The sequence below is a fragment of the Zophobas morio genome, unplaced genomic scaffold (assembly GCF_036711695.1).
Source record: "Zophobas morio isolate AGI-343-1 ecotype UQ-CSIRO unplaced genomic scaffold, CSIRO_AGI_Zmor_V1 ptg000108l, whole genome shotgun sequence".
Taxonomy (NCBI): Eukaryota; Metazoa; Arthropoda; class Insecta; order Coleoptera; family Tenebrionidae; genus Zophobas; species Zophobas morio.
Window position 1 is genome coordinate 5,663,557 of NW_026972213.1, and position 21,911 is coordinate 5,685,467.

Genomic DNA, 21,911 nt, shown 5'->3' on the forward strand with positions numbered 1-21,911 from the left:
TCTTACAGTTGCACAATAAAATTATCTTTATGTCTACGAATAGGTATATGAGAAAAATTAACAACAGTAGCGTTCAGCAAATAAGAAACCTTAATTAATAATACTCGTAATTAGTAACAAATAGTCTGTACTTTTATACTTTTATATTTTTCACAACTTGAGGCACAATGAAGTTACTATATTAACAACAATATTAAGCTGTCCACAGAATATTACCAGGACAAACCAATAATTCATTAACCTATTGATGAACTTCTACGTTAATGATGAAAAGCTAACACCACATACATTTTTTACGAGTTCAATAAAAGAATCATGATGTCATTTGGTCACCAGAATAACAGATTCAAGCATAATTTTGTATCAAGCTCGTGATTTCCAAATCGTAGCGAAAAAATGATGCAACTGAATAATTGATATTAAATAATGTACATAATAGTGTCCCACAGTTCTGTAAATTTTAAAGTCCAAAATGACAAGCAATATTGTAAAGTAATTTTAGTTTAAATTTTATTTGGTTATATATTCTTATACTTATTTATTACTTTCTTTATTAAAATTCGAAATTTTCGAGAGGTTTGTAAAGTATGCATAACGTCGCATTTGAATCTTACTTCCCTCCAATTTCATTATCTTCGTTTTAAGATAGCGCACCAACTTACAAACTTCCATTGTGCGGGACCGCGTCATTATCCAATTCATTATCCTCGCTTAAAATCTGACGTCATTTCAGGATCTAACCGCATAATCATAAAGTCAACCGTCTGCGCCCTTTCTTTTCCAAATAGCTGTACCGATAACCACAAAACAAACACCCAACACATGTCACTGCTTCTTGTTCTTCTCCTTTTATCGCTGTATTTAGGTCGTCGACTTGATATTCTTCGTGCATCTGTCATGTTCGGTATCCCATTTCGAATGCCATACACAACTTCCGCGTGACGTATGCTCGTTTTATGTTGACACGCTACGTTTGTTGCAGGAGGTATCGGACGTGTGTATAGGCACCAGTGTTGGAACCATCACCGAACCGGATTGTTTGGGACCCTGCGAACCTGGTACAAGTGTCACGCTTGAGGGAATCGTGTGGCACGAGACCGAAGGAGGTGAGTAGTCTTTTCCGAGCGTAATCGCTTTAGATCCCCTATTTGATTATGGAGATAAGATAAACAAAAGACATTACCAGACTGCTGATGCTCAACAGATTTATGGTTCCGTGTAGTTTTATTGTTTTTGTTTACGTTCAAACACTTGGGACCATTAGCGTGTTTACGTACACTTTGATCGGGTGGAAATTTGTATAGTTTGTTTATTTTGACGTGGGGACTTTTTGCTTATCGGTGGCAAGGAAGCGACCTGGAATTGATTTCTGCGGCAGATGTCGCGAAAAGTCGGTTTTGTTTATACAAATGTAGTGATTTTATTAGTATTAAAAAGCGTTTTAGAACTGATGCTGAACGTATACAGTTGTTTCATCCAAGACAAGCCGAATAACTTTGTTGTGGCTTTGTAATAACAGTAATGACTTTAATGATAGTAGTAGCAACTTGTAATTTAAGAAACTTCAACAACCAGACTATACATGACAAGATGGGATAGAACTCGTTTCACCAATTAGCTTCTGCTTTAATACCCTTTATAGTCTCAAAGATATCTATCTAATAATAATTGCTCAGTACCAAGTGACTTTCTTTTATTCATTTGACATTTAATAAGACAATACAATTAATACAAAACGAACAAATTAGTTACCTACTTTCTATGCATATACGTAAAAATAAACATTGCACAGTTTGCTAGGTATAGTAAAGAATTGCATAGTATAGGACAAAACGTTGAACTGCTGTTATTTGAAATAAAATAGTTACATATGCAGTCATGTATTTCTAAATATGTATGATAAAGTACATACATATATTGTAAACTTTATGTAAATACAATCAATAAGTGTAAGAAACATTCCAATGAGAATTTCTTAGCATCAAATGAGACATTTTTGAATCATGGATTATCACAAAGCTCTGTACTGGGTCCTCTGATTTTTTAGATCTAAATAAAGGACCTACCGGCGTACCTAAACAACAAAAATTTAATACTTTTTTCGGCTGAAACTATCATGTGCAGTTCTAGCACAAAATTAAACAACTTAGCTAACATGGAGGAAGTATAATCAAATGCTTTGGATTGGTTTAATGGTACTAAAATGCTGTTAAACGAAAGCAAAACAAAAATTAATATTTACCACTCGCAATGTAAAAGATCAGAAAATAGCTAAATTTCTAGAGATTTTTGTGAACTCTAAATGCACGTGGGAGGAGTCAATGAAATGTCAATTAAAGTAGTTATTTATTTGTTAACAATTAATAAATGAATGTCATACTTCTTCTTATTTTATTGTGTCATAAATTGCTTTATATTGACATGGGCGATAGAATTGTAACTGGATTGATGACATACTACGATGGTGTAAAAACGATTTTCATTTGATAATATAACAATGCTTCCAGGATTATATGTACATTTATATTTATGAAAAACAACATAAAACACTATACAATTATTTGTTCTTCTAGCCACCGTACAAGACTAGATAATATCTATTTCGACTTTTGTAGAAAACGCTGTAAATTACCATGGTCCCAAACTCTACAACAAATTTCCGCCTGCCATAAAGGCACTCGTGACTGCTGTAAAAGAGATTCTGTAAAAGCATGCTTGTTGTATCTTAGATAAATATTTTAATTTGTCAATTGATTAGAATGCTGATTGTTTGTTTGTTGTGTGTATTGCAATTTTTACTTAACATACTTTTATTTTTCTATTTTTTGCCATGCATAAACCATTGTCGTTAAATGCGAATAAAAAATTCTATTCTATTCTATTAAAACAAATGACTTCAAAAGTATTGCCCGTATAAAAAAACAATTATTGATAAAGGATCTACAAAAAATGCACTTTAGTGAGCGAGTCCCCATCATTTGCTTTCAATGAAACAATTAGAATAAAAAACTCTTGCTCTAGTATCCATCTTACAAGACTTTACTTTAGTAAAAATGGCGTATAATAAATTCATTGAAAAGACCCATTGACTTGGTTTTTGGTACTTGTAACTAATTTTGTTAAATGTTCTCATTTGTCAATAATTTTATTTGTGGTTAAGAAAGTTATTAAACTATTATTGTTATGTTTTTTTTAATGCTGAAGGGAAGTACCCGTCTTCCAATAATGGTAGGTTCACTAAATGAGCCCTCTGGTTGCTCATTGTAGATGTTATTTCTTTTTGGCAAAATATTGGAAATACTATTGTGACCTACCAATTTCGAATTTTTGACATTTGAATAACTTATTTAACATCCGGCTCAGTCACGTGCGAAATTTAAGCTCCTAAACGTGACTCTTAACAATTAGAACAATAAAATTAAAAAAAGTATCATGTAGGTTACTGTTCTAAGTTAATATTAGAAACAGAACAAGTTTCCAATGTTACGAGCACGTTCATACACTACATGCGAACAAATTGAAGCAGATATTGTACGAACATACTCTGTGCAGGTGTTCTGGTAGTCAACGTTACTTGGAGAGGAAAAACCTACGTAGGAACCTTACTGGACTGCACCCGCCACGACTGGGCGCCCCCTAGGTGAGAACTAGTCTAATTTCTTCCCCAAAATTCAAATAAAAGCCACCAATACCTGCGTTCTTGCTGTTACCAAAATATAGTTAGTACTTATGTTAATTATTTTATATATTTTTATAATGTATATTTTATGTATTTCAACTCTAAATACATAAGCTGTTTCCCATGTACCATTGGTTTTTTATTTTGTTTCTTTGTCCGCACTGTGTTTCGCCACTCGCCACTCTAGTGCAGTCAATACGGCATGAGAACATGCTTTTTGGATTGGCAGCGATTTCTTTTTGGGTTTAGTTAGAGGGTCAGTCGTAAAACTGAGTTTTAGGAACTAGGGATATTGTCATTTGGCCGCTATCATGAAAATAAGAATGCAATAATTTTCTTAACTGCGTATCGTGAAATTGACAACAAAATTTAAAATACATTTTTGTGGACAACTCTCATGTATTATGTACGTACTTTTCGGCGTAACATTAATAAAAAAGTTAGGAGCGAAAAATTTGAAAAAAAAAAGAGAATTAAAAACTTTAGTTTTAAGTTATTTATCTTTATGTAGATGTATCTTTAATATTACAAAAAGAAGACATATTTATTTTTGGAATGGACTGTTATGTTGCAAACCAGTTTGGGAGAGTGAAACGATAGTTAAAAAAAAATGGAGCATTAAATTAAGTAAAATTCACTTAGATAACCGGAGAGAGCCGGAGATTTACGAGGAATGGTACTGGGACAAGAAGTAAAATGGTTATCAAAAGTTCAAAAATTTTTAAAATTCTTGTATTTTTTTTTCATTATGTTTGATTTGTTGTTGTATCGTGAAAATTTACTGAAGAATTTAGGCTTTTAAATTGGATTGTACAAAATAGATTTGTTTGCTTTAATATTTTGAGATTTGTCAATTTTTTTTTTTTTCATAAAATTTTTTAAATTTTATTTTGACATTTCAATTTTTTTTTAATTATACGATGTTTTAAAAAATCACACGATTTATGTAATATTTATATATCTAAATATCGAAAAAATTATATTGTGCTTGCGTTTTACAGAAAATTTAATTTGTACTTTAATAATTATAATATCAAGAGTTTCAGAAAAGATTTGCCTTAATTTCTGTTGTTTAGCATTTATTTCAGTTCTTTTTACGATATTTCGATGGCAAAATATCAGTATGAAGTTTTCCATAAATTTTCTTAAAAAGTGGTCATACAAATTTGCATAATTTACCAAGCTGTTTGCAACAAGCTCCTAGCTTTGAGAATATCTGAACGAACTTACTTTGCCAAAGATAAAAGACAATATCAGTCTGTTAAAAAATTAATGCAAAGGTTTCTAGAAAAAAGACACTGTGCCATTGTGTTCACTTTACATTAAATAAACAAAATTTTTAATTTGCCATAAATTACACGCACTGACTTCACAACATTTTTTTTATTGAAATTTTGTACAGCGAACCTACCTACTAAGATCAGAATAACAATAATGTTGTACATTAATTTTTAAAATAACGAAAAAAACATTTTATTGGTCCGAAATGTATCACTTAGAAATAGCAAAAATATTAATACACCACGAATTCACTGGTGAAGCATTGCTTCATCTGCCTCATAGAACAAGCCGCTCCTGCTTCGGTCATACTTTAGAGACCGTCACCATTGCATAATATATCGTATGGTTTGTCCCAATTATTATTCTTTCCTACATCTGGGTTTCCATAGATGTCGAATCTCGGTCTTGTTGTTTTTGTTATTTGTTCATATTTTACTAGCCAATATTTCATGTGAAAAACTGCTGTTCGCGGATAATATGAAGATTTCCTCAGTAGACGACTGTCTAACTCTTCCAGAGGATACTAACATTTTATATCTTTAGTATCAAACAGACCAACTAATTTTAAACAAACCTAACTGATACATTCATCACGACCTTCTCTAAGCAAAAAAAAAATTCCGATTACTCGTTTACGATACGATTCAGCGAAGACGTATGTTTGTGTAACATATAAACGACGTAGTTAGAACATTGGTAAAAGTTTTAGTTACCTCTTGATAATCTGCACATCACCCACTACCTAAAGTTCTTTGTTTTATATTAAATAAAAAAAAAATACATAGGATCTACCCTGAAAGAGACCTGTGTGACGACTTAACATTAATTCATTACGCATAAGTAGCCTACTTTTTGTTTAACATTTTGCTCAACATCAATAAGGAAAATTCATACTTCGTTACAAGTTTTAGCACTCGATACTGAACTTGCTTTTATTATAACACCTGTAGGACTAGTACGTTAGTCAAATCTACATGGTGATGCAGTTAAAGGAATATCATATTTGTGCACTTTAAATTTTGAAAGAAGTAGTTTATAGGTTACCTCGGTTTTTGGAATATAGTAAAGTTATAAAGTTGTATTAATTAAAATGGTAGGATTTTCTTTTTTTTTTAGTATATGTTCTTTGTATATTATGTATGGATAGATTAGTTATTTTCTATTTCCTCTAATGAGTGAGAACATATGCAGAAAATAAAAGCCATTAGTATTATTGTTGTTATGATTATGAAATGCTATTAGTTTTATTTTTTTTTGGTCATAACGTTTTTATTATTAATATATTAAAAGTTATTAGGTAATTGTATTAAGGTATCTACAGAAATCCTCTTGACAAAATTTTTGTTGCGATTCACGATTACAGAGTTACATAAATGAAAAAAAATATTGCAGCCTCATTTTCAAGATGGTGGCCGAATGACAACACCTTTAGTCCCGAAAAGTCAGCTCCCCCACTAAACGCCCAAAAAAATCGCAAGCCACCCAAAATGTATGGCTCCTTATTTTTTATGCCGGATTAACCACACTACTTTCTCTGTTAAGTTGCATTTGCAATTTGATTTTCGTTTTTTTTCGCAGATTCTGTGATTCTCCCACAAGTGACCTGGACAATCGTACTCCAAAAGGACGAGGTAAGAGAGGACGTTCTGCTGGCGCTGCAACACCAAGCACTGATCTAAGCAACTTCACAGAGACCCGCTCATCCGTGCACAGTAAGTTGCGGAACGGTGGCGTAAAGGGGCGTCGCGGGGCTGCGAACGGTTCAGGTCCTTCCACCGCTCCCTCGTCCCCCACTCCCTTCGTGCCTCCCCGTCCCGACACCAGCGGCAAGCGAAAGAGCCGCGCCGGCGAGGACGAGTCCCCCTCGCCCGGCGTGCAGGGCAAGAAGACGAAGATCGTCGTACCGCCACCGACGCCGCCCGTGCCCAGCACGCCCACGCCCTGCGGCAGCCCGCCACCCTCACCCGTGCTACTCGAGTGCCCCGAGCCCAACTGTTCCAAGAAGTACAAACATATCAACGGGCTGAAGTACCACCAGTCGCACGCGCACGGCTCCGTCGACGACGACGACACCAAGGACGTCACCTCCATGTCGGAGAACGATGAATCCAACATCGAGGCACCCAGCCCGGCCACGCCGGTCAAGTCGCCTGATAAGAGTCAAGATAGCCCGCTGACGCCGCAGAAGAAGGAGCCGGAGCTGCCACTGATTCTGAGGGGCGCCGGACTACTAGAGGTGCCTAGTCAGCCGGCGACACCGAGGAGCACGCCGCCCTCGCCGGCTACGCCGCAGAGCGACCTGGGGGCTGGGGCGGGCTCGCCCACGGTACCTCTGGTCGAGCCCAAGAACGTCGTCAAGCCGGGAGTGCTGCGATACACGCCGCCGGAGGAGTACCCGGTCGGGGTCTTCGCCGCCAACAAGCAGCAAGTGACAGGTAGGTTCTGGGCCTTTTGGACTGCCTTGTCACTCATGACCATCACCGCCGTCGCGAGTTGCCGACGTAAACGGACACATACAGCATAACTTAACTACTATATAAGTAGAGTCCATCAAATAGTGGACATTAACTTTTCGGTTTTTGAAGGCACCAATAAACTGCTTGGGGTTATAGTAACGATAATGTACAGCCTTGGACCCCCCCCCCCCCCCCAATAGCTTGCTCGGAAGAAACAGAGGTTCTATGAATCAGACGTGTATGAACAAAGTAGTTTAAAAATAGGCAAGCGTTGTAAATCGTCACTATTATAATCGTGAGCAGTTTGTTGGGGGCTTGCAGTAAATATTTTTGGAAATAGAAAGTCAATGTTCATTAGAGGACTCTACGACTTTACACTAGTGCGCCCTGTTTCTTTAGTACTTGTGGCTGTGATTTTAAACGACTACGACACCACACGGGACCTGGGGTTAACTGTCACCCTACCAATAAACACAATCACTGATTCACTGTAAAGTTGCAGACAAAACGTGGCAACAAACTGCACCCGCAGCAATAGGCTAACCTAAAAGTAACAAAAAAATGTCATTTGCCTAAAATTTTCAGATTTGTATGTATCATATACACCCAGGGACTTGGGTGTAGCCACAATTTATTATGTGGTAACAATTAAGGTTTACATGACTTATACACCAAGTGAATCTTCAAATCCACATCAAATCATACTTAGTGTATCAACTACTTTTAACGACGATAAGTTCAAAGCGTCTGAATTTCCCATTTATGAAGAATTTTCTGAAAGAGCCTTATCAGCCGTTTTAAAACATTAGTAACACTGTAAACTATAAATGTAAAAAACGTAAAAGTAGGTTGTTGAGATGTGTATTATTTTTACGCTGTGGCAGAGTGCAGACGTCAGACTTGCAAATTCGGTTTGAACTACCGATTGCCAACATGTTTGGATGCATTTTAGTAGCGCGTAAAGAATGTTCATTTTATTTTCATTTGTGTACCATTCTTGTCTCGACGCCTCATTTTATATTACTGCTTCCTTAATGCGGGTTTCAACTTACGTAATGTTCCTTAATAATGTCATTGTTCATAAGGAAGCTCCTATTCAGAACAGAAACTTTGAGGAAGTGCAAAGCAAGAACGTAATTTGTCTGCTTTTATTGTTTCTTTTCTTGCAATTTAGTTAATCTGCTTAATGTTCTCGCTAGCAGATGACGCCCATGTTGATTTCCGCGTTTCAAATTACGCTGAAAGCTTGCAAAATACAACGGCCGTGTTTTATTTAACTTCTCACTTGTGTAATTTTTAGGCGAACATGTTTACATGCACACGACGAAAGACCGTACATTTGCATATAAAAGACAACAGCAACGGACATAATAGGACTCCCGCTATTTCGTCGAAAACCGAATAAGCATAAACGCGTCTACACGTCCTCACGCAATCATTAGTCATCCACCAGGAACTCGCTTAGTACGTTGTTAACGCAGGTATCGTTGCAGGAACACCAATGTCAAATTCAGGTCCTCTACCGACAGTCAGAAATGTTTCTGTGTCGCTACCTTCCGACCAGCCAAGCTCCCAGACTGAATCAAATGCTCAACCGCAGTCTTTCACGAATCAGTTGCAATCTCAGGTGAACATGCCGTCGCAGCAATTCACCCAGCCTCCGACTCTTATAATTCCTCCGCAAAATCTGCAAAGCAACTCCCAGATCTCTTCGCAGATGTCGCCGCACGCGCCACCGTCGCCCGGCCAGCAGGCGGCAAAGATCACCCAGTTCAAAGTCAAGCCCACTGCCGCACTTATGCCTGAAGACAAAAATAAGCAGCAACCGCAGCCGCAACAAAACGGAAATTCCAGCAGTAATAAACCCCAGAACTTCAAGAAGAAGAACCGGAAATCGCCAGCGGGAAGCCCCCATCCGCCCCAAACCGAACAGCCGGTGTTCGGGGTCGAACAAACTGCCAGGGACGAGGTGCAGAGTCCCGCCTACTCGGACATCTCCGACGATGGGGCTCCCGTGATGGAGTCCGACATGGGGGATAAGAGTAAAAATGCCGACAAGAAGACTGAATCGGGGCAGTCGCTGCCCCACATGCCCCAGTACGGTATGTATCCCTTCTACGGACAACCGCAGTATCTGGTTCCCTCCGTGCAACAACAGCAAGGGCAAGAGGGGAAGAAGGAAAGTGACAAAGCGACAGAAAAGCCGGTAGATAAAGACGGTAAGAAAGAAGGATCCGAATACCCTCAAAAAATTTTACCTCAGCAACATTATTACCCGTATGGTTATATGCCAGGGTACCCATACAACATGGATCCTAATTTCGGAGGAGTACCCATGGTTCAAGAAGACAAAATCAAAGAAGAAAGGATAAAAGAGAGTCCTAGTCCGATCATTGATCAGCCGATTAAACCGCCGGCGCCTATCCCGAATCCCATCCAAGTCCCCACCCCCGGCAAGGTGAAAACAGAACCTCCAATCAAGGAGAAACATCAAAACGAGAATCATCAAATACTCAAAGAGAGCATCGAAATCAAGAACCAAATGAACCCCTACATGTATTCGCGTCAGCAGCAACAGCAGCAAACCCACCACAATCAAAGAGAAGAAGAAGTGCGCCGGTTCTACGTATACGATCAAAGACGCAAAGAGCAACAATCAATGGAGCACAAAAGTACCACCCCCAACAAGGCCCCACCTCCGCCTAGTCCCAACCTCAAACATAAAGATGCCAAACCCGAGGAAAAGAAGGAGAAGGACATCAAGCAGGAGGGCGTGAAGCCCACGATGGAGACCCAAGGCCCTCCGCCGCCCCCTACCTCCCAGTACGCTTACATCCATCCCAGCTACATGCAGTCGGCCCACTACGGCGCCTTACCCTTCGATCCCAACCACCCCATGTACAGGGGCATTATGGTTCCGGGGCCTTACAGCGGTAACCCGTACCTCCACGCCCAGATCCCGAGATACCATGCCCCTGAAGACTTGTCCAGAGCGCCGCCGCCGCCAAAGGCCCTCGACATGCTTCAGCACCACGCTCAGTACTATTCGTCTCACAAAATACACGAGTTGCAAGAGCGGGCGATCAAGTCGCCCACCCCCAAGACGTCAGTGGCCAGTTCGAGTCCCTCGACGAACAGCGGACAGCCGGTTATGACGTCCCAACCGCAGATGACGCAACCTCCGACGTCTCAGGTGACAAACACGACGCCCTCTGGCGGCAAACAGACGCCGGGGGACAACAAAGACTCGAGGTCGCCACCTCCGCAACGCCACGTACATACGCATCATCATACACACGTAGGCCTTGGGTATCCCATGTATCCTCCCCCATATGGAGGTGAGTACAATTTTTACAACTAGAGGAGAATCTCGGCTTGTCTCTGAAAGATTTGACTACAAATAATAATAAAAATATTTGATTAAGTTAAAATTTATAACAATTTACTTTGAAAGAATAAAATGCATTGTCTGTTGCTAATATTTTTAACAGATGTTTTAAACTGAATAAAGCCATCACTTTTAATTGAATTTGGAAATACATCATAAAATCTTGCACAGTAATAAGCAGTGCCATTTCTAGATCTGCGGTGTCGTAAAAATTATGTTTTATTATATGTTTTTATCTAGTGGTATAACTATATTTATTCCGGCTGTAATCATCAAGATATTCGTGAATAAATAAAAGACGTACACACTTGGAACAGTAAGAACAGCAAAGTCTCTAAAACAATGACGGCAATCATCTCTATACGCCAGTCCAGTGACAAATTCTCACACATACTTCCTTTGACAAAAAGTGACATTCCTTTAGCATGAACCGAATGGCCCCAAAAAGCACTACAAGTAAATATGTGCAATATATATGTATATAAGATATACCTATATTAGTTTCAGAAGCACCCTTTACACTTACAGTTTTTCAACCAGCACTAATTGGCACATAATACTTCAATAGCCGCATCCGATTGTAAAAATGAATTTATTTGAAAAATTTTATTACTAATACACTGTATGTTTGTTATTGTTACTATTTTTTAAAACTATTCATAATGGATCTTTCTTTATTTAATTTTTGTAGTATTTATAAGTTTCCGTATGTATGTATCGAAATATATGAGACTCTTTTTTGGTATTTTGTTATATTACGTAAGATTGAAGTTTTCTAACTAAATTTAGATTCAAGACATTTAATGTCAATAACAGATCTTTAAAACGAGCGAAGCTCGTCTTTACTGAAACAGAAGTACGAATTTTATCGTTGCCGAGGCTGTCATAGGTGTATAATACATTACATTTATGTTGTACATGCTGATTCTAAATGAGTGAACCTTAAAGGGATATGAGTAAAATTTGTGACTTGTTTGTGGAGTATGTTTTTCTGGGTCGAGCCGAGATTTAATTGTTGTGATTTGTCGTCCGTCGAGTAGGACTAATTCGATTAAAATTTCAGCCGCAGTGTTAGCAAGCCAGCAAGCAGCAGCAGTGACAGTAATTAACCCTTATCCGACCAAGTGAGTGCCCGAACTTGAACCGTGTCGTAGTGACTAAAGCATTCCATAGTTGTGTCTTGTTATATAGTGTGCACTGCTGATGTAACCTAATGACTTTATTTCTAGACCCACAGCTGTTTTGCAATGCAAACGTATTGTACATTATTATTTTATTCATTGTAAATAGTGTAAAGACATGCCAATGTCTTTTAAAGTCATAATTAGTTGATACTTTGTAGTAGACTGATATTTGACCTATTAGAAAAGTACTGTGTATTTTTTAATGTAAAACTGTCTTCTTTATTATTATAAAATTTAATAAGGTTAGATATAACTTTTTATTTTTACTATTATATTATTTGTTCCATTCCAGTTTTATTGGAATATTTGTATAATTAAACACTGTCTTTTTTTACTTAAACATTGGAGTCTGTACATCTTGTAATATTCTGTAAATAAGCCATGACAAAATAAAATGTATAAAGTTTATTACAAAACGATTTGCAAAGAGCCTTGTATGTGGTTTCGCGATTCCAAACTCTTCATTCATTACATTTTTGTATACGTAAGTTACGTGATCACCGATTAGTCTTCAACATTAGCTGTGAGAACCTCCAATAAAAAAACACTATTTTATATAATTAAACACGTGCAAGAAAAAATATCAATACGTATGATACATATTTTCTAGCACTAATTTAATTATGTAATTTAAATTGGTGGTTTTGAAAACATTACTTCTTGCGTAAACATGTCACTTCGTTTTTTAGTTGTGATATTGTAATTGTTGTGCAAATTATTATTGGTTTTTTTTTAAACATTTGAGAAGATTACCTATTGTACAGACTACGAGGGGCTTTAATGTAAAGTTGCTTAATAAAAATGAATAAACTAAAATCTTTTTGTTATTACTTATCTATTTTTTTGATAAATGTTGTACAAAACTGTTACATCTGTTGTCAAAAAAATAAATGTCTTTCATAATCAGTACAAATTTTTTGGGTAGCGTTACCCAAGTTTCCCCGTGAGATGTTTGTAGTTAGAACATTTACGGTCTGTAGCAACTCTAATTTGTTTTCTAATCTTCGAATTCACTAATAACATGTAAACTTTAGAACTAAGCAGCCAAACAGTATAATATCTACGTAAACATTTGGAATTAAGTAAAAAAAAATGGGGACAAGTAAACGACAGGATTAAGAATTACGTGATGTCAATCTTAAATATGTTTTTGTCGATCCCACTAAACGGACACCAAAGTGATTTCACTATTTTGTCAAGGCCTGTTTATCGTTTTCAAATCAATGGTACCAACTACGGAGCACTCTACACAAAAATGTCCAGATTCAAAATTTAATCATTACATGGGGGAAATACTTTGGTGCAAAAAACTAGTCCCTCTCCCCCCTCCTTGTAGGTAGAGAGAGGGGTAGCTTTGAAATCTTAAATAGGAACTCCGAATTTTTATTACAGATACGAATTCTAGGGCTAAAAGTACTATGGGTTTGTCTAAAACATTTGTTTTATATTCATGGCAGATACACGAAATTCATTTTTTTTTTCTCCTTCTGAAAACCTATGCATACAATTCTGCAGTAAAAAATACCAGGTTTTTATTGTAAATAATCAAAATGAGTTGCCACATTATTAAAGGCAACTTGAATGGTGAAACGTACCGAGACATTTTGAAAAATGAACTGCCAACATTACTTGAAAACTTGAGGTTAGAAATGCGACAGAACATGTGGATTCAACCGTTCTTTTTGTACCATGATTTCAATATTAAGGTTATCCAGCATACCATTCGCTGGTAGCACTTGAAGTACTTGATCATGATTTCAATGGTCACTGGATCGGTAGAGCTGGTTCGGTAAATTGGGCTCCCAGATCACCAGATCTTAGTTCGCCAGATTTCTTTTCCAGCGAATCAGAAATGCTTGTGCCGAAATTCAAGCAGACACAATACATGTCTATACAGTGTATATTCAATATCCATTGAATTCGGGGGGATCATTTTGATCACTTACTTTAATTGAAAGAGAGGCGAAGAGACTCACATAAATGAAGCAGCCTGATAGGTGAAAGGCGAGTGGACTAAAGCATTCCGAAGGGAACAGAAATCAAATCGTTGTTCTTGGGTTACGCTAAAAGTAGATTATTCGCCAGCCATTAAACATTTACACAATTTCCAAGTTATTCGAAATTTGCAACATGAATAAACTTTTGACGACAAATTTCAAGTATTTACATAAAACGTGGTATTTTTTATTGTCAACGTATTGTAGAATTATATGCATAGGTTCGCAGGAGGACAAATTGGAAAAATTTGAAATTCGTCAATTCAGCGCCATCTATCACGAATCGAAAAAAATGTTTCAAACAAATCATACGTAGTTTTAGCCGTAGACCCCGCATCTGCAATAAAAAATAGCAGTTCTCATTTAAGGTTTCGAAGTTAACCCCTGCCCCACCTACAAGGAGAGGGGGAGGGGAGCTAATTTTAGCACTAATGTATTTTCCCTGCGGCATGATTAAATTCTGCGTGAGTATTTTTCGAGATACTTGAAAGTTTACTTTCATAAGTTCTTTTCTGTATATCTGTAATATTTTACACTACATACCACTGTTTTGTTTCAAAATTCTGCCACTTTCTTAAAATCATAATGTTAATAGTTATTATTAGTGTACTACGTGTACTATATGTTATTTTTAGGCGATTCTAGTCAGTATTAACGAATTAGTCGATTATGTTCAATTGTTAGTACCTCACTACCTCATATATGAAACCAAATATTCTTGCTGGACTTTCTAGTTCCTAAGACATTTCAGTTATAAGAGGTGCTACATTTTTGCGCATTTCTGTTTTGTATTAATTTTTCTGTTTCCTCATCTAAACTTCGGATCTGCCTCTAGACTAGTTTTTTCAGACATTCGTATCGACTAGCTCAATGCTGTTGTGCATTAGGAAAAGCTCTTTAAGTTTTTTATTTTCTCATCTCTTGGCGTCCATTTCTCTGTGTGAGAATAGCCATGATCTGCTTTAGTTGTTCCTCTATTTTCGCAGCTTTAGCTCTAGTGTCATCAGCGACCAATCTGCCCGTAGATCTTCGTAAAACCAATTATTAATCTTGAATCTCACACTAGTGTTAACGTTGATTGGTAATTTACAATCGGCGCGGGGAAAATTCAACAATTTATTCCTCAGGAACACAAATTGATACGACTAATTAGTATAGTTACACAGCGAAAATATAACAGCGAATAATTTTGACTTGACTGTGGATTTGACTAGACTCTAATCTTTCATTAACTGACTGCCTGTTCCCGACCGCGCTCCTTTCAAATTTGCGCTCCCGCAGCAATTAGACAATAGGTACTTCAAGAACGAAGGAAGTGCTGTCGAAATAATTTTTGACGATTTTTTTAATAAGTATAATTCGTTAATATGATTATTCTCACGCAAACTTCTTGATTCAGTATAGTTATAATCATTAATGGCTGCAATTATATTCAAAAGAGCTGCCAGCGTATTTTTTATGGTGGAGTAGTGGAAAACAATCTTACTAAATTAATGATAACAGTTTTTTATTATGAATGTTAGTAATTGTAAATCATGAATTAATTTGAGAAAATTTCTAATTATATATGTCACCTTAGCAAATACGTCTTTTGTAATACTACACACCTAAAGATACTTCATGGAATGAATGCTATAAACATGCACAGATACACAATAACGTAGATAAGAAAACACAATCGATCTAAAATTTTAGCAAACATCAACCATTCCGTGTTCAAAGAGGTAGTAGTATCTTTGTTATTAATTATCGCTGTAACATCGTCATCACCGTGTTCATTGTCCAGACCCTAAAAAATGACCCGTATTTGAGCGATAGATGAAGTTTATAGAAATATAAACTTATACCTTGAACGAAGAATCTCCTAGAAGCACAACCTGTCCCGGTTTGAAAGCTATCAAAACAGAAACAACCCTTGAAATCCATGCGGGCGTTGTTTTCTTATTTTCTACCATACTTGCCAAAACTAAACTAAACATTATTGTGAAGGCTGACAATAATAACGAGTCTCTAGCAAACAGCACTGAAAACAAAGACATTAAGTTCACAGGTGAAAATCTTTATAAACTAAGTTACGTATTAGTGGAACTCGATCACCATTCATGGGAATCAACCAAGACACGTACTGTATGTACAGAAACTCGCTAATAATGTTGACGTAACATAAATTCAAGCGCTGAGGATTGTTGGGGGCAACCCACAAAGATACTAACGTGATGATGACCAAAGCTGAAAGAAATAATAATTGAAAAGAACCAAGACATTGCTGTTGTTATACCAAATGCAGGTAGAATCACACTTGCGGTGTGAGCACCCGATATTCTCTGAATCTTGAAACTGTAATTGATGGAGGGATAGGTGTTATTGGGGCAACATTTGTAAATTCCTGGATGCTTGAAGACGTTAGTGTCGATTAGATCCCACTCTCCGTTATAAATTAAATCGTCTGTATTTAAGGCATCTTTAGAAATTTGTAGGTCTAATTCTTCTCCACTATGAACCCACGAGCCAAAACGTACAGTACAGTTGTGAGTATCAAAAGGAAATTTTGTTAAATCGGATGTACATATTGTTGAATGACTTGTTGATGGCACGCAAACCACCTGTCCTGTGTTTGCTACTATGCAGGTAACACTATCTATTGCTGATTGATCACCACCTTGAGTTCTCCTACGAGAAAACGATTTGGTAAGTTAGTTTTCTGTTTATTTAGGTGCGAATGCAACTTTAGGGATTATTACAGGCATATAATTTAACAACAATTGTAATCGAGATTTAACATAATTTCGGTAAACCCCGATGTACTTACACTCCCACTGGACCTAAAAACGGTGTTTGTTGAATATTTGTGATAATTCTGATGATTTTTTTTGTGCTTGGATTATCATTAGATATTCATCGTACTCGTGGTATTGTTAACTGTAATAGTAACGCTTTTTTTATTTTAAAATATACCTGTTGTAAATGGAAAGATCTGGCATCCATATATCAGTATGAGACAAGTGTATACGTTTCAAAGATTCATAATCATCAGGATTCCATGTAAGATGCTCGTCGGTCCATCGCTGCAAAGAAGCGAAGAAGAAAGTTATTATAATGGTCAGTGTTTGCTGGAAATGTTTTATTGCACCTTTATGCCATGGACCCAAAAATAAATTCTAAAATATAATCAACGTAAAAATTGTTAACATGTCGAGCCTTTTTTTTTTAATTTTATTCCTGAATTCGGTATGCAATTTATTCCAAACCTTACAGGCATACTAACCGCCCATTTAACTTAAAAAGGCAATGTCCCGACTGACCTATCAACGCCCAGCCCAAACCGCTAATGCTAGAAAATTTGGAGAGAATGTTCATTTTATACTGGAGGCATCGTTTAAGAACGAATTTCTCGAAATTCATCCCCTAAGGGGGTGAAAAGGGGTGATAAAATTTGTATAGGACCAATGTCTACTATAAAATTTACATCGTTACGTGAAAGCTGGTACATTTTAATCCTCTTCAATACAAATAAGGAAAAACATATTTAAGCATTTTGGGAGATTCACCCCTAAGGGGATGAAAAGTGGTGTCTAAGTTTGAGCGACCAAGTTTGTATAGGAACCATATTTCTACTATAAATTGAAATTTTTACGTGAAACTTGGTGTTAACGTTCTTCAACACAAATAATTAAATCTTTAAGCATTTTCTAAAATTCAACCCCTAAGGGGGTGAAATGTGGGGGTTAAGTTTGTATGGGAAAATATTTCTATTGTATATATTTAAATTTTTACGTGAAACTTAGTATCAATGCTCTTCGACACAAATAATGAAACACGTATTTAAACATTTTCCGAGAGGTAAAAAAGGGTGTGCCAAAGTTTGTATGAGAAAAATATTTTTATGGTGATGTTTACTTAAAACTTGGTATTAATGCTCTTCAGCACAAATAATAAAACACGTATTTAACCATTTTTCAAGATTCAATCGCTAAGGGGGTGAAACATGGTGGCTAGATTTGTGTAGGAATATTTCGATTGTAAATTTAAATTTTTACGTGAAACTTTGTGTCCAACACAAATAATGAAACACAGAAAAAATTTCAGATTGTTTCGAGATTCCAGCCCTAAGAAGATGAAAGGGAGTGACAACGTTTTTATGAGCAAAAATATTTTTATGTCGATTTTTCCTGGAAATTGTGTTAATGCCCTTCAACAAATTTTCTACTTGATGGTTGGTAATAATGCTCTTCAACACAACGAATCGTCTACGGGAGCGAAGTCTCGGACGAAAAGCTAGTTGGTTTATAAATGCCTTTACATTTATTGAATAACTTACATTACAATAATAGTAATATTATTTATCTTGAATCTTTAAACTGTAAGTATACCTATCATTATTCATTAGGTAGTCGGTTTTCGAATCCCAAACGATAAAATTTCTGCTTGAATATCGGTTTTTTCGAAATGAGTGGTGGGTCGTAGGTAGTAATAACTAATAATAATATTAATAACACTAATGATAATTTAACTTACCAGCGCCAACCAGCTGTCAATGGTGAAACTGTTGTCGTGCATATCCTGAAGTATTTATTTGTTAACACTTATGTTAAAAAAATAGAAACTGCTTACGTATGCGTAATATTTGAGCATTAATTGCATTACCAACTGCACCGGTTTCGTATGATCACGAATAGGTCTTGTGTCTTTATCGTAATCGCACAACAAACGTTTTCTGAGCCTCACAGGGGCTAATTTGGATTTATCAGAACGGCAGTCATCGTCAGTTTTTGCTGAAGAGAAGAAAATCCGTTGAATAATGATTCGAATACACTGCACACGGTTGTAGTGAATAAAGTTTTGTACATAAATTGTTTTTAGAAAATGCAAAACGGCCAAAAGATCTATCACACTAATGCAGAGTTCGCAACGCTGTTGCTGTTATTAAATTATATTTATATTATATTATTACAGCGACAACGTTGAGTGCAACATAACATGCATTTTCTGACATAGACGAATAAAAATTTCGCGAAAGATTTTTACAATATATAAGTTCAAAGCCAAACAAACATCACAAATTTAAGACAAATTTGTTATTTAAACTGAAAAATGTCAGGTTTAAGTTTTGCTTAGGCACAATGAAATAGAGAAATTTAGGATTAAATAAAAAAAATACCTGTCGAAAGTAAAAGTAAAGTAAGCAAAACTTGCACAAGCATCACGAAATAATGTCTTACACACACTGAATATGGACAGAATTTTGACATATGATATTTATATATTATACGCCCCTGTCCTAAATAGATAAATAACAGATTTATCTTCAAATCGTTAACACGATTCTTCCACCCCATATTAATTTGTATATGGTAAAATATTTTGAACCAAGTCTTATATTTTGTAATAGTGAGATAAATAAATGTAAGCTTTGTAAAAGTATGTGACGGTAACAGAATGTACATTTTTTTATCACCTGATAATTTCAACTTAATTTTACAGTTGAAGAAACGATCTCACATCAGATTTTTGTCGTCAATTATTATTATCTTTTTAATGTAATAATTAAATGTCTGATTCTATACGTACAAAAAAAGCATGGACCGAAAACGGTTGCAGGCGCTTTTTGCCCTTGACACAACAAATGCTTGATCAATAGTGAATTATTTTTAAACATAAACAAAACTATTTGTTTTTTATGTACTTAAAAAAAATCGATCCCGGATGGACACATCAGAGATTAAAAACAACAATAAATAATCACATTGCTAAAATAGCAGAAAAAGCAGTGTGTCTATCTCTAGGATTGACAATAAACAGGAATAAACATATCGGGACATTTGAACATAAAAAAGTAGGTAAGTATGGGTTTGTTAAATGCCTACGTTCAGTTTTAAATAACACACATCAATTTATTGAAAGTCTTCTTCATTAAAAAAAACTTGAATGTATCAGGCAGGGGCGGCTGGTCAGGGGCGGCAGGGTCGGCCACGCCGTACCAGTCATTTTAAAATACTTAGTAAGCGTTGAAATTAGAAAATAAAAAAAGAAATAAAGTTTGAATGTACGTTAGGATAGATCATATATATTAAAAATATATTTTATTATATTGTAGGTACAAAATAAAGCATTTGTTGCTAATTTTAAATGCTGATAAACACGCTTTGCCGGCGAGATTTCGGCAAGCCGTACCCAGGAATGCATTATGCTCGATGTTTCGACTTCGTAGCAGCTTACGGTTTCATCGTTCTCTTTGTCTAGTACACTGTAGTAGACAAAGACCTGGCGGAACGTATGTTGTGCCAGGTCCGGCGAAATCCTCCTTCGCCGTACCCAGCAACGCGAATTTAGTTTTTAAAACGCTTAATATTTAAGATAGCTAACCAAATTACAAAACAATAACGGCTTCGATGTTCTTCAGTGCATACTATTTTTTTTTAAATAATAATTGTCGATTTAATACATTTTTCTGTGTATGAATAATAAACGAAAAAAATTACATTAAATTATCTAAAATTTTATTTTTCGTACATAACTTAGCTACAACATAAATGCGCTTTTTCTGTATTTTTAGCATCTAAGCGTTTTCAGATATTTCAGAAACGAATTTAAAGTTTTAAATCATTTTAATTTTTCAATTATTCAATTAATTTATTTCACAATTTGTCATATACATTAAAAATAAATAAATGTAAATGAAGATAGTTAACAGTTGGTACTTTTATTATTACTTTTTTTATATTTTTTAACTGCATGTCATTATTTAATTATTATTATTTAATTGTGGATGTCCGGGGTCGGCAAGCCGTATAGCCGCCGGTCGACGCGGAACTCAGTAAAAATAATGTTTTCGGTGGTGGTTCTCAATTAATGATAAAGCAGAACAAGTAGAATTAAGGATTAATAGTATTTGGAATCAAACTGACATTGTCAATTTCCTATAAAAAATTATTTTAACAGGTCGAAACATTTGAGATGTTTTGTACATCCTGACACGTAAAATGTTAGTGGTTAATGAGTAGCAGCCATACATTACGAAAATATATAACACCAAGGTGTAGACTCAAAATATTTGGCCGACCCGAAATTTTGACCCACCAGCCGCCACTGGTATCAGGTATATAAATACTTAAAGAAATAGAACAACTTGTGCTTTAATTGAAGAAAAGAAGTTGAAAATCTTAACTATGCTATCCCGAAAAAACCCAACGTCTTCACTGCACTACTTTGGAATTTTTTGTTCTACAAAATCAAGTCTGTATTTTTTAAGTAACGTTGGTTGCTTAATTCATATATTACAGGCTATACTCAGATGGGTTTATCGAGAATTCAGTGTGGTAAAAATTTAGGTTCACACTATAGTGCATACTCAGGTCAACGTTCAAATCCCCATTACGTTTGTCACTTGTGTCATTCTATTTTGCCACTTAAATCAAGTGTAGGCTATTGTTGCGAATCCTTTTATCTACACCTTTTTACTTTCTGAGGGTAAGTTAAGGAAGCATTGTAATCGACAACTGGATACTTTCATGTTTTCTCGACTTTACATAACCCCTATAATACGAAAAAAATAGGTCGTCCGTCTCCGTCTGTCTGTCTGCCGTCTCTCCGAATTTTTATTAGACAAATAACCTTCAAAACTAGTAAACCGATTGTTGTCAGATTTTACTAGGAACATCGTGTAGGTAGATGGTAAAACACTGAGCAAAATTTGTCTGAACATCCCCACCAACATATGACGTCAGCTCCAACTTTTACAATGGTAAATGCTATTTAAATTTTATAAAATAACATATTCTTCCACTGCTTTATGAATCCGTCTTGAGATTTTAGCCTAAACATCCAAATTTTGGGAGAAAAAAATCGTATAACGACATTTTGCAATTTGCAAGTTCTGTCAAAATAACCTTCGATCAATTTTTTTACTTGTAATTCACGGAATAAATT

General features: G+C 35.9%; 2 protein-coding genes across 7 annotated transcripts in view; one reads left to right on the top strand and one right to left on the bottom strand.

Annotated features, from left to right (window-relative positions):
- The window catches only part of Sbb (scribbler), a 182,731-nt gene extending 169,940 nt beyond the window's left edge, over positions 1-12,791 (top strand). For 5 of the 6 annotated variants that reach the window (XM_064076923.1, XM_064076921.1, XM_064076920.1 and 2 more), the window contains 5 exons: positions 983-1,106; positions 3,553-3,640; positions 6,539-7,395; positions 8,910-10,754; positions 11,868-12,791. In XM_064076923.1, coding sequence (XP_063932993.1) covers positions 983-1,106; positions 3,553-3,640; positions 6,539-7,395; positions 8,910-10,754; positions 11,868-11,932 — 2,979 coding nt within the window. In that variant the 3' untranslated portion in view covers positions 11,933-12,791. The remainder of the gene's footprint in view (positions 1-982; positions 1,107-3,552; positions 3,641-6,538; positions 7,396-8,909; positions 10,755-11,867) is intronic. The other variant, XM_064076925.1, reaches the window with a different exon arrangement.
- Positions 12,792-15,539: 2,748 nt separating this feature from the next.
- LOC135144596 (neuronal acetylcholine receptor subunit alpha-3-like) lies at positions 15,540-19,217 on the bottom strand. The gene is made up of 8 exons (XM_064076623.1): positions 19,144-19,217; positions 18,597-18,757; positions 18,501-18,545; positions 16,941-17,050; positions 16,264-16,655; positions 16,062-16,214; positions 15,833-16,008; positions 15,540-15,774 (listed from the first exon to the last, which is right to left on the bottom strand). The coding sequence occupies exons 1-8, from the start codon at positions 19,184-19,186 to the stop codon at positions 15,604-15,606; spliced, it is 1,251 nt and encodes a 416-aa protein (XP_063932693.1). The 5' UTR covers positions 19,187-19,217; the 3' UTR covers positions 15,540-15,603.
- Between the last annotated feature and the right edge of the window lie 2,694 nt (positions 19,218-21,911).